A 12,528-nucleotide genomic window follows, 5' to 3' on the forward strand; every position below is an offset into this window, starting at 1 on the left:
CAATTTCAATTCTCTGTGTGTATGTGCTGTACATGTGGAAGAATTGACAATAAAGCAGACTTGACTTGACTTGACTAAACTATAGTCTTTATAAAATAGGTAAGCATGAATCGGGAAAGTGTGACAAATGTGGAGAATTAGAAACAGTGAAACATATTATTGTTGAGTGTTCTGCATATGAAAGGGAGAGATTTCAATTAATTCAAGAATTAGGATGGCTGGGAGTTGATAATATTTCTTTAAAAGTATTGTTAGGAAATGGGTCGAGGCAATCAAGAGTGCAAGAAAATATGTTTAAATACCTGAAAAACACAGGAACAATAGATAGAATCTAGTTTTTTTTTTCTCCTTTCTTTCCCTTCTGTATTTTTTTCTTCCACATTTATGCACACTCCACACTCCAGATCAGTAGGTGGCGGTAATGCACCTCTTTCGCTGGTTTGCCAAACCGCCATAAAACAAGAAGAAGAAGGCTGTGAAAGTTGGTAGTAATGCAACACTGGATGCCAACTGCCGTAAAACTCCAATGAAGAAGAAGAAGAAGAAGAAGAAGAAGGCTGTGAAAGTATACAGAAGTTCTTACGTGCACTGTAAAATGTCACACGTTCGCTGAGATGGATTAACGCCTACCAGGAATCCAGCAAGTACGATAGCTGTTTTTTCCTGCTGTGTTTTACAGAAAGGGCTGCTTTCGTTTCAGGCTATAGCTGCAGTGCGTGCTAGCTACCTGCATCGGCGTATGCGCACTCTCCGTGACAAAGCTTTGGAAAGGCTTTTCGTGGGATAATGCGGTGTGCAAATAATCTACGTGTTTGGATGTTTGAGTCTTAGCCAATCTTTTGTGCATTTCGTGATGTTCTTTGGTTGCATAGAAGTTACTTTAGGGGTTGTTTGCATTGATTTTACAGTGAGGCAGCAGGAAATCTCGCGATTACAGATCGTCATTTGTATAAATTGAATTCAGCTTTCATGTACAACTTCTTGGTAAGCCTGTTTTGTCTACGTGGAGCGAGTCGCTCTCATGGGCGCCGCCATGTTTACATCACATGACCAGGCCTAGTTAAAAAAAATTAAAAAAAACCCAGCAAGATGTGATTTTATTTTTGAAATAAAATATGGAATGGGCTCATGAATAATAAAAAAAAAGTTAATCAGTACAGCACTAAAATAGTGAATATTCTGACATAGAGGATCCTAATTTTTCTGTCTTTCTACTGTGTTGTGCCAGCAAAAGCGATTTACATTAAAAGCTGCAGAATTGAATTCTGTTTGCATCATTGAATCATTATTGTGTACCACCGTAAAGCTACTTTGAAACAATCTGTATTGTATAAAGCTCTATAGAAGTAAGGTGACTTGACTAAAGTATTTGAAACTTTGAAATAACTTCAGAAAGACAAGAAGAAACACATGACCAGCCTTTCTCTTTCAATTGACAGTTACTAATAATAACATGTAAGGTTTATATAGTGCTTTTATCTTGTACACAAGGTACTTGACAATGCATAAACATAGAAATACATCTAAACAAAACCCCTGCCAAACACATAAAATTGTACATTATGAAATCATGTACTTAGATACATCAATCGGTTTCATCTGTCTTCTCTGTGTTCTAACCCTCCTGTTTGATCTCTGTGTATGCAGACATCTGCTAACCCTGTCCCATCCTTATGGATCCTGGTGAGAGTGATCTTGATTCAAGTTTTCCTCAAACAGAAAACCCCTGCCTCATAGTTGAGGACTCGCAGCCTGACAGCGTGGTCCTGGAGGATGATCCTGACAGCAGCTACTGTGCCCTTCTCGCCCGCCGCCTCTCTAACCTGCAGCCCACATCACAAAGCCCTGTGCTGGTGAGACATCACAAGCCATTGCAGCACGTGTGCTTTTTCTATAAAGACTCTGAAAATTGATATTGAGTCATCATGTCTTTGCAGGAGCTAATTTCTTCCCCTATGAAAAGTCATTTACAAAAAGACAGTCAGATTGATAAGAGTGACCGTACAGCCTGCTCAGGTAAGTAAATTAAGCTATGGACACAAGATTTCACTTATTTGTTTATTGGAAAAGAGTTTTTTATTTGTTTCAGACAATTTGCAGGCCAACCTGGGTTCAGCAGCTACAGAGCATAGTCAAGTTTTTGAAGTTCACTCTTATCCTATCTCAGAAAGGTACTAAAATATGAAGCTGGTATTGAGCTGCCTTGATACCTTATACAATGTCCATGCAGAGAGAAATATTTCATTTTACTAAAAGGCTTTCATTTTTGTTTTTATCCACTCTTTGTTTGTAATTGTGTTTATGCAGAAGTGTTACAGAGCACATGGAGTCTGAGGCTAACTCCACCACACACTGTACAGAGAAACATGGTAAGATTTCAAAACAATAAATGTCAGTGTTTTTTAGTATTATCTGTGTGCTATTATAGTATTAAAGGACTATAATACTGTCTCTTTAAATGCAAATGAGCTGCTGCTCCCCGCCCCCTTTTCCAGAATAGAGCTGTGCCATTACAGCTCGTACCTGCTAAAAACATATGTTTTGGTTTTGATTATCATGTTTATAGCGCTGAAATCATGCGTTTTATACCATATGAGTTTAAACTTCTGATATATGATTTTCTGAGAGCACACATCCGAAGCACACGGACAGAAAGCGGCTGTCACAGCATGTGAGTACTAAACTAAGTTCTCATTCACACACAAGTTTACGTTAAAGGGGTCATAGGATGCGATTTCAATTTTTCCTTTCTCTTTGAAGTGTTACAAGCTCTTGGTGCATAAAGAAGATCTGTAAAGTTGCAAAGACTAAAGTCTCAAATCCTTTTATAAAAGTTCAGAGTCAACCACGCCTACCTAAAACTAGGGATGCGCCGATCCGATATTCATATCGGGCATCGGCTCCAATACTGCCATTTTTGTCAGATCGGGTATCGGTCAGAGAGAGCCGATCCAAATCCAAGATTGTGCGTATTGTGTTACCTCTGCTCTGAAGCCATAGCATAGCTTAAAGGGTTACTCCACCTCAAAATGCAAAATTTTGTCATTAATCACTTACCCCCATGTCGTTTCAAACCCGTAAAAGCTTCGTTCGTCTTCGGAACACAATTTAAGATATTTTGGATGAAAACCGGGAGGCTTGTGACTGTCCCATTGACTTGCACTGTCAAGGTCCAGAAAAGTATGAAAGACATCGTCAGAATAGTCCATCTGCCATCAGTGGTTCAACCGTAACGTTATGAAACGACGAGAATGCTTTTTGTACACGAAGAAAACAAAAATAACGACTTTATTCAACATAGGGCTGGACGATATGGCCAAAATTTATATCACGATATAATGCGTCGTTCATAATGGGTTTTATTGGTTTTGTCTCGTCGCTCTGGGACATGGCATCACAGTATGGTGAGGAGCGTAACATTTCCGTCACACGCTTGAGGAATTCGGCCAATCATAGCAATATACAGTAAATAAATTCAATAAATCACTGCTCTCTTGTCTCCTCTGAGGCTGGGACTCTAACTAGTGTTCTGTGCTCGTCTGTGCAGCCAAAGACAGAACAGTAAGCACACTTTGCTCGAACTTTCGCCATGTCATTAGAGCTAGTACACCGCTGTCGCTTGCAAAATCAAAATAACGGCGACGTGGGTGGAAACTTGCAGATTAAGAGGCAGTAATATTATAATGAGATCCCTTTGTCATGTCGCTAGGGGAGCAAAATCAGACGTGCTCGTTTTTTCAGATGCTTGCAGAAAAATGCTTACCAAAACAGTTACTGGGTTAATCTTTTTCAAGTTTCCTTGGTTGGTAGATGCACCGGGGACCTGATTATAGCACTTAAAACCTGGAAAAGTCAGATTTTCATGATATGCCACCTTTAATATTTTGAATGATCAAAATAATTATGATTAGATAGATCAAATAGATAAAAAATAAAAATGTTTATTTTTTTTGTTTTCCATTTTCACTTTCACTTTAATTTTAGTTTAGTTTTTTTTTTTTTTTTTTTTTTGTTTTTCACGGATGTCGTGGTGATTTAAACTAGTTTAAAGGCAGATGAAACAGCGCCGACATTCTCAACAACACTGATGCGGAAATTGTCAACACTGATGCGACAACAATGCAGTCAGAATACGTTTCAATCCACAAAATCACCAACATTTACAATGGATTTACTGTAGTAACAGTAACTGTGGGATTGTGGCAGAAATGTAGGATATTCATAGCAAATTATATTATATTATTAATGTAGACATGTAGGCCAATTGAATGTAAGGTAAGAGAGTAATGAAATATAGGCCAAATTAAATATATTTTTGTTATAAGCAGTTTTGTGCTTTTCTATTTATACAAAATACATTTGTTTATAGACTAAATACCACAAAGCCATTCTATATATGTATAATGATTAAAACTTTAAAAGCAAGGTTGTCAATATTTACAGATTTTTACATCCTCAACAAAACTCAAGCTACTGCTAATGTTAACTCAAGCTACTGTCATATATATATCACAGAAAGCTGGAATATGAGAGTTTTGGTTAAGGAAGAGTGTGAAAATTGAATCTGTTAATAGCTGGTTATTTGTTAGAAGAAGGCCTTTGTGTTGGGTTTGTTTAAGTGGCTCATTTGATAGCTGTCATTTTATTGTCTCTGGTCTGTCAATGGATTTTGGTCCGGCAGTAGATTTTCCCGTTCCGGTGTCCTTGTAGCAGAACTCATTGGAGCAGAACTCCCTGACCTTTGCTGTCCATGTCCCATTTTAGCAGAACTCCCAAACCAATGCACTTTAGCAGAACTCCCTGCCTCTTGCAGTTCCTGTCCCATTGTAGCAGCACCTATATTAAATACAGCAAAGTAATTTCCAGTTAATTGTACTTAGACTTTAAATTTACATTTATACCTCATAATGCTTTCAAGTCAGCAAGTTTTATTTATTAAGAGAACAAAAATTTGGAAATGCTTTAAAGGAGTCATATGATGCGATTTCAATTGTTCATGAAACATGGTTTTATGTTTACGTGGCACGATACGCAACATGTAAAAAGACAGTATAAGTCATTATAATGAGTAATTATGTCCCCACTGGATGCAACAAATGCGTCGTTCATAATGGGTTTTATTGGTTTTGTCTCGTCGCTCTGGGACATGGCATCACAGTATGGTGAGGAGCGTAACATTTCCGTCACACGCTTGAGGAATTCGGCCAATCATAACGCACAGGATAGCTGGCCAATCAGAGCACACCTCGCTTTTCAGAACGATGAGCTTTGTAAAAATCGACACGTTTCAGAAAGGCGGGGCATAGAGGAGAAACAATAATGTACAGTATGTGGAAAATAATGTGTTTTTTGAACCTTAAACCGCATAAACACATTGCATTACACCAAATACACAAAATAATGTTCTTTTTAGCAACATCATATGACCCCTTTAAACATGAGTTACAAAAACAGTCGGTTATGTCTGTGAAGGTAAACGGCTGGGAAATAAACCGCATGTTTATTTTAGATCTGTGTGGCAGCAGCAATATACAGCAAATAAATCAATAAATCACTGCTCTCTTGTCTCCTCTGAGGCTGGGACTCTAACTAGTGTTCTGTGCTCGTCTGTGCAGCCAAAGACAGAACAGTAAGCACACTTTGCTCGAACTTTCGCCATGTCATTAGAGCTAGTACACCGCTGTCGCTTGCAAAATCAAAATAACGGCGACGTGGGTGGAAACTTGCAGATTAAGAGGCAGTAATATTATAATGAGATCCCTTTGTCATGTCGCTAGGGGAGCAAAATCAGACGTGCTCGTTTTTTCAGATGCTTGCAGAAAAATGCTTACCAAAACAGTTACTGGGTTAATCTTTTTCAAGTTTCCTTGGTTGGTAGATGCACCGGGGACCTGATTATAGCACTTAAAACCTGGAAAAGTCAGATTTTCATGATATGCCACCTTTAATATTTTGAATGATCAAAATAATTATGATTAGATAGATCAAATAGATAAAAAATAAAAATGTTTATTTTTTTTGTTTTCCATTTTCACTTTCACTTTAATTTTAGTTTAGTTTTTTTTTTTTTTTTGATAGTTATGTGCTTTTTGGTATTTTTATTTGTTTTTATATTTCTATTTAGCATTAATTATTTTTTTTTATTTTAGTTAGTTTTAGTTTTTAGTAATTTTAGTACTTCAACTTAAATGTATTTCAGTTAGTTGCCAAGGCAGCATTTCAGTTTTTCTTTTTAAATGTTTTTCATTAACATTTCTAGTTCATTTCAGCATTATTTCAGTTAGATTTAGTTATATATAAGAACACTGAAGCAATATCAAGAAGTGTCACCATGGCCATTCATTTCATATGATGCTGCTTTACTAAAAAAATGCTTGGCAGTATAATTGAATGTTTGTGTTAATCTGATCACAGATGAGATGTCTCAGTTTGGTCTCTTGGAGCTGTCAGAGAGCCAGGGTGTCTTTGAGAAAGATGAGCAGGATGGAGCTCCTGCAAACCAAACAGACAGTCAGAAACCAGCCAGCCAATGTATGTTTACATTTTACTGCAAACTATTGACCTGCTGCCCTTTAGTTTTCAAGTTTTTTTTTAATGGGTTTCTGTTCATTTTCTCTGTCAGGTGGATTGAAGAGTTCAGAAAGAACATCATCCAATCAAGATGGAAATTCTACAGGGCAAGAATCTTTTTTCAAAAGCAGTAGTGTTGATAGGGCTGCACATTTAATTGAAAACTCAAGATTATTATTACGGCTTCCATGATTAGCTAATTATGAAAAGTGTCAACATATCTATTGTGCAATTCTGAATCAGAGACTTTACATTTGGTTTTGGTAATGAAGTATGACATTTTAAGGAATAATTTTTGTCATAATTGTACAGTTCTAACTAATGGTAATTTGCCCAGTTTTAGTTTGTCAGTTCTAATTTTCTTGATGATATTGTAGGTCAGAGGTCAGTTCAAGCTGCCCTTCGAAGCCTCAGGATGGGGAAGGCAGGAAGCTCAGTATTCAGGCTATACTGCACTCTCAATTAACTGACAGTCAAGAAGATGAAGATGATGTGCTTGTTTCCTCACAGGATGACATGTTTGAAAAGGAGAGAAATGGTGTGTAGACCCAAATGATTCCACTTATTATCTGTTATTGCCTAATTATGTTTTTGGTTTAGTTTATTGTTGTAATCAAGTCATGTTCACTGTAACAGGCACCAAGGCAGAGAAAGAACAACTGCCAACATCCACACCTGCACATAGCCTTCGCTTACTTCATCTGTCTGGACAGGGCACACTTGTACAGGAGAGTCTTTCACAGTGAGTGGTTATTCTCTATTTTTTTAGGTTGGAGGGTAAAAATAAGTGTCTGTGTTATTATATAGATTATATTAGGATCTTGCAATATCTAACATAGCATAAATGCTATATAATCTTGCCTGACTGTTCTGCTTGGTAATAGTTCACCCATAAATGTAATATTGTCATCATTTACTCACTGTTAAGAATGTTGATGACTTTGACAAAAATTTGAATCTAATTTTGATCTGATCTGTTTCTCTGCACACTGAAAAGGTTAATTGTGGCATTCAATAACTGACTGTCTGCCTTTTCCTTAATTTCTTTAGGCAATCTGTTGACTTTGTGGCTGCCACTCAGGACAATTTAAGCCAAACACCTTACATTGTCCCAAATTCACGCACAGAAAAAGAGCAGAGTAAGTGTGTTTCACATACAGATGAAGCTTAGGTGACTGTACATTTTTTAAAGCATTCCCAAATGATTCCATTTAGATTATAATGAAGCTGCTGAATCCCCAATGGACACATCAGCCCCCCCTGAGGACCAGCCTCCAGGGAGAGAGGAAGAGCCAATGGACATGGACCCCTGCCCCAAACCACAACCCACAGCCTCCACTCCAGTGTCCCAGAATTCCCCTGGATTTGTTCTGGAGAAAAGACTCTCTGTCCGCAGCCAGCCTGAATTCTCACATGTAGGCATCAATTATTCAGAGTACAGGTGTGGTCACATTTACTGTTGTTTGTCGAATTTCGTGGGAAATCGAAAATCCAGTTATTTCAATAGGAATCCACACGATTGGGAATTTTGTGTGAGGGTGAAAGATTTTACCACGCAATCACATGTATTGTGTGTTGGTTCAGGTTGGATGTTAACCAACAGAAAGCTGTTCGGTTTGAAAGTGACTTCTGTGTGAGCTGTGCTTTATATATTGCTACACTACTGACAATAGACGGACCTATTTTGCATAAATTTCGCTAATGTCAAGTCAAGTCACCTTTATTTATATAGCGCTTTTAACAATACAGATTGTGTCAAAGCAACTGTACAGCATTAATTAGGAAAATAGCGTGTCAATAATGCAAAATGACAATAGTAAACACAAATGTGACCGCTAATACCGCTAGTAAACGCTAATGTAACCACACCTTATCTTTGTGTTACAGTCCCTAGCATTCCAGTTAAACATCTCTTCACGTTCTTTTGTTTACAATGTACTTTCCTTGTTTTCCCAATGTAGGATGTGTTTATTTCCACTCCAAGCCTTGAACATGGGAACAATAGTCAAGGGACTGAGAGCTCAAAGAAGCTGCCTCACCAAAACAGCCCATCAGCAACGGAGTCAGGATCGCCCAATCAGACCGGCCCAGCGGAGCAGCTAAAAAAGTCTTCAAGCAGCGGTTCACAGCCCTCTCAGGTGGCTGAGTGCTTTCAGTTGGAGCTCAGCAGTGAAAACAGCAGTTTTGCTCAGAAGACACAGTTGTTCGTTGTGGAGGAAGATAGCCAAGCCACACAGATCGTGGAAGAGGAAGGAACTGTTGGTGCGGACAAGAGTAACTCAAGCCCTAAACACCATTCCCAAAATGCAAGCAAGAATGTTAAGGACCCTGAGCCTGTTAAAACATCAAATTCACAAAGTTTTTCCAGGGTGCCTGACTCAACAAGTACAAGTGCTTTAACCGAAAAAGCAGAAGACCGTGAACCCTCTCAAAAGATCTCACAGGCTGTTAATGTAGGGAACCAGAATATAAGCACTTCTCCAGGTGCGACTCCGTCCCAGCTTTCTGTCGGTGCACACTGTGTTTCAGACACCCCTAATGCACCACAAACAAGTAAAGCCACAGTCGCTGACTGTTCAAATGCTTCGCCATCAACTGACAGACCTGTAACCCCTGTTCCTGTCCCCCAACCGTCTCTGTCTCAGTCAGTCTTGACTGCGTCGTCTCAAAAGAGCACAGAGAAGGAAAAAGAACATGTTATTCAAAGCCAGAGACTCAGTCAGCCCATGACACACAGCCACAGTGTTGTTACAGGCAGTGTTAGAAATGCTGAAGAGCAGGAGAGGATGGATGAAGGTGAGATTCAGAGTATGGTGATGGGTGATGACACTGGGATCAAGCTGGGTTTGTCTGAGAGCCAGTTGCTTTCTCCAGAACCCATGGAGGAGGAGGAGAAGGAGACATTCCAGTGTGAAGACAGCAGAGACGACCACTCCTCCAGCAAAGACGAGAGCTTCAGTGTCATGGTGCTAGAAGAGAGCCAGAGGGTCTCTCAGGAGAAAGTGAAGGATGGGAGGTCACAGCCGTTCATAAGCTCCTCGCAACCTGTGAGGGGCTCTGTGCAGAACAAACGTGAGGCCACGGCAAAGATCTCAGGGTCTCAGCCGGTGGAATCAACTGAGGTTTCACCTTTACAGCTTGAGAGAACTAAGTCCCAGACCACACAGCCTAGTGATACAGGACAGCACAAAAAAACCCCGGACAATGCCGCCAACAAAAGTCTGAGTGACAGCTCTGGAGGTGGGCTTAAGCCTAAAAAAAGTGATCTATTATCCCTGCTGATTATGTAACTTGTCTTCAGTAAATCCAACTAGTCGTTTTTTGTTTCTTTCTTCCCTGCCCAGAGCTTCCGTTTCGCTTTACATTGCCCAAAGAGGGCGAGCTGATCCGCCCAGCAGTGAGTGCAACTCCTCCACAGATTAGTCAGCTGAAAAAGACACCGAGGCACAGCACTCCTATTGGTGGGTGTCCATTTTTTTTGTTGCATAACATATTTGTATTTAAATACCAGTATACTGAGATGAAACTGCACACCCCTCCCTCTTAACCTTCCTGTCCTTGTTGTGGTGAACCATTTTTCTTTTCTTCATGCCTTTTTGAATTTTTGCAGAGATGACCTCGTTCTCAGAGCCATCAGAGGCCGACGTTGCCAGGGAGACGACAATGGCGGCCAGTGAGATTTCGGTAGAGGAGAGCAGAGAGGGCGAAGAGCCAGCTGCAGTGGAGCAAGATGGGAAACTGAGTCTGAGGATGAAACTGGTGACCCCAGTGGAGGAAGGCAGCTCGGGCTCAGAACAGTTCAGCCTGCAGAGTAAAAGCCATTTGTTGTTGTTTTTTCAGACACATTGACATTTTCACTCATTGTCTTACACCAAAAACATTATCATATATAATTATAATTGCATAATTACAATATATACTTTTAATTGTTTATCTTTATATTTGTTAATTTTATTTTTTATTTAATTATTTATTTTAAAAATGTAATTAAAACAATAAAATAAAAATTTATAAATAATAATAAAATATATTACATTAAGATATATTATAATAACATATTTTATATATATTTTTATTGTATATTTTTATGTTTTTTTATTATTTAAAACAGTTATATACTGTCGGATGTAATGAATTAAGCTTGATTTGAATGCTTCCCCAGAACCACCATTGACAGATGGGGAAGGATCTGTCTCCAAGGCTACCACTGTTGCCATGGATGTAACCAGGTAACCTGCAGTAGTTGCTATGCAGAAGCTTGTCTATGGAATGGATTCATTTTTTAGCTGCCACTCACAGCTGCTGATTCACTGCCTTAGTCTTTTTAACACATTTGTAGTAACACTGGACTTAATTTCATTTAAAAACTGGACAAAACTCTTTGTTGGGAAATTGTGGTTTATTATTTCCCTGTTCTTGTCTGTCTTTCAGTCCTTCTGTGTTTAGCCGTGTTCGGGAGGCCCACAGGCAGGTCCAGGTAGAGGATGATGCAGAGTCCAGTGATCCTCCGCTCAGGTACCACACTTTTTTGTGCAGTTCTATTAAAAAAATAGTGCTTGTTTGCTAGGTATCTTGAATTATATGCTCTCACAGAGCTCCACAATGAGCATTTTACGACTGCAAATGTGACAATTATTTGGACGCACCTGATCAAAACATATAATAACATCACGATTAAAATCCTGTTGTTGTTATTAATCCCTAATGCATGTTGTGTGCAGTGTAGAAAGCCCAGTTAATTATAATGTTGTGCTGAATTTAAGGCATAGTGCGTCAATGCATATTGTAAAATACATATTTTGAAATTGGGAACCACGCCTTTTGTGCTGTCAAATAAAAAAAAATTGTGTTCTTTTATGCACAAGCTGCTACATGATCCTGTGTTTTCAATGTCTCAGAGCTGCTCGGTTTGCAGTTAATGCTGCTCCACACAAACTCCATTTCTACAACACTTTGACTTTGGGTCACTTGGGTCAAACATAAGGCACTCCAACCATCTTACCAAATTTGTAACGAGAATCATTTATAAATCATTTCTGAACTATAGAGGAGGTCTACTACCTGTAGTTTTATGCAAAATTAAAGCTTTATTGTGTAATGTGTAAAAATGAAAGAAACGAAGACAGACATGAATATTTGTTTTTTAATTTCAGGGATCAACGCTAAGGATTTTTTCTACTGGCCCAGTCTGGCCAGTGGTTCAAATTTTTACTTGCCCTGCCAACATTTTCACTGGCCCTGCCACAAAAAATAAAATAGTTGCTGTTATCATTGTTTTTGATCGGTTATCTTCTATTCTAATAAATAAGCTTATATGACACCAATATTTTAGATACCAATTAAATTTTGTAATTCTCTATTTCAATTTCGATACCACAGCAAAAATCACTAGCCAAAAATAAACATAAATATAAAGTTTAAACATTAAAGACAAGTGACAGCCAGTAAATATGAACAAATGAACAAATTACAAGTAATAGCAAAATTAAATATAGGCCTATAGCACAAAAATAGAAATTAAATGATGCTTTAGGTTTTTATGTTTGTAGATGTTCAGGTACAGAAATTGAAAAATCACATATAAAATAACATTTGCATATTCTTCACTCTGTGTTGCACCTTGATTTTTCATAGCCATTTGAAATTAGAGGCAACTACTGCATTTTAATCATGAATTGAAAAATAAAGTGCAATGTTTGATTTATATTAGACTGTATAATTTCCAAATCTGAAGCAAAAACAGAATAACCTGACTTTAGCTTTGTGAAATTATGCTACATAAAACATCTGTATGAAACAGAAACAGCAGGTGGGCTGAATGAGACGCAGATTCACTATCTGACAGCAGACAGCGCTTATGGTACAGTGATACAGCGTTTCCTTGGTTACCGCTGCGCGTATTAACCATTAACACTAATTTAAATGCATTATACGGAGACAAAATGAAAAGAAAACGCC

At 38.4% G+C, this 12,528-nt stretch overlaps 1 protein-coding gene across 1 annotated transcript in view; it reads left to right on the forward strand.

Moving 5' to 3' along the window:
* Positions 1-477: 477 nt before the first annotated feature.
* LOC107695350 (tumor suppressor p53-binding protein 1-like) overlaps positions 478-12,528 on the forward strand; it is a 22,597-nt gene continuing 10,546 nt past the window's right edge. Inside the window, exons 1-16 of the mRNA XM_016495224.1 lie at positions 478-644; positions 1,648-1,853; positions 1,938-2,016; positions 2,090-2,171; positions 2,308-2,369; positions 6,415-6,531; positions 6,623-6,677; positions 6,948-7,108; positions 7,207-7,312; positions 7,621-7,709; positions 7,786-7,985; positions 8,532-9,810; positions 9,915-10,031; positions 10,181-10,381; positions 10,733-10,799; positions 11,002-11,085. Coding sequence (XP_016350710.1) covers positions 1,674-1,853; positions 1,938-2,016; positions 2,090-2,171; positions 2,308-2,369; positions 6,415-6,531; positions 6,623-6,677; positions 6,948-7,108; positions 7,207-7,312; positions 7,621-7,709; positions 7,786-7,985; positions 8,532-9,810; positions 9,915-10,031; positions 10,181-10,381; positions 10,733-10,799; positions 11,002-11,085 — 2,879 coding nt within the window. The 5' untranslated portion in view covers positions 478-644; positions 1,648-1,673. The remainder of the gene's footprint in view (positions 645-1,647; positions 1,854-1,937; positions 2,017-2,089; positions 2,172-2,307; positions 2,370-6,414; positions 6,532-6,622; positions 6,678-6,947; positions 7,109-7,206; positions 7,313-7,620; positions 7,710-7,785; positions 7,986-8,531; positions 9,811-9,914; positions 10,032-10,180; positions 10,382-10,732; positions 10,800-11,001; positions 11,086-12,528) is intronic.

Source organism: Sinocyclocheilus anshuiensis, unplaced genomic scaffold (genome assembly GCF_001515605.1).
Source record: "Sinocyclocheilus anshuiensis isolate Anshui unplaced genomic scaffold, SAMN03320099.WGS_v1.1 scaffold282, whole genome shotgun sequence".
Taxonomy (NCBI): Eukaryota; Metazoa; Chordata; class Actinopteri; order Cypriniformes; family Cyprinidae; genus Sinocyclocheilus; species Sinocyclocheilus anshuiensis.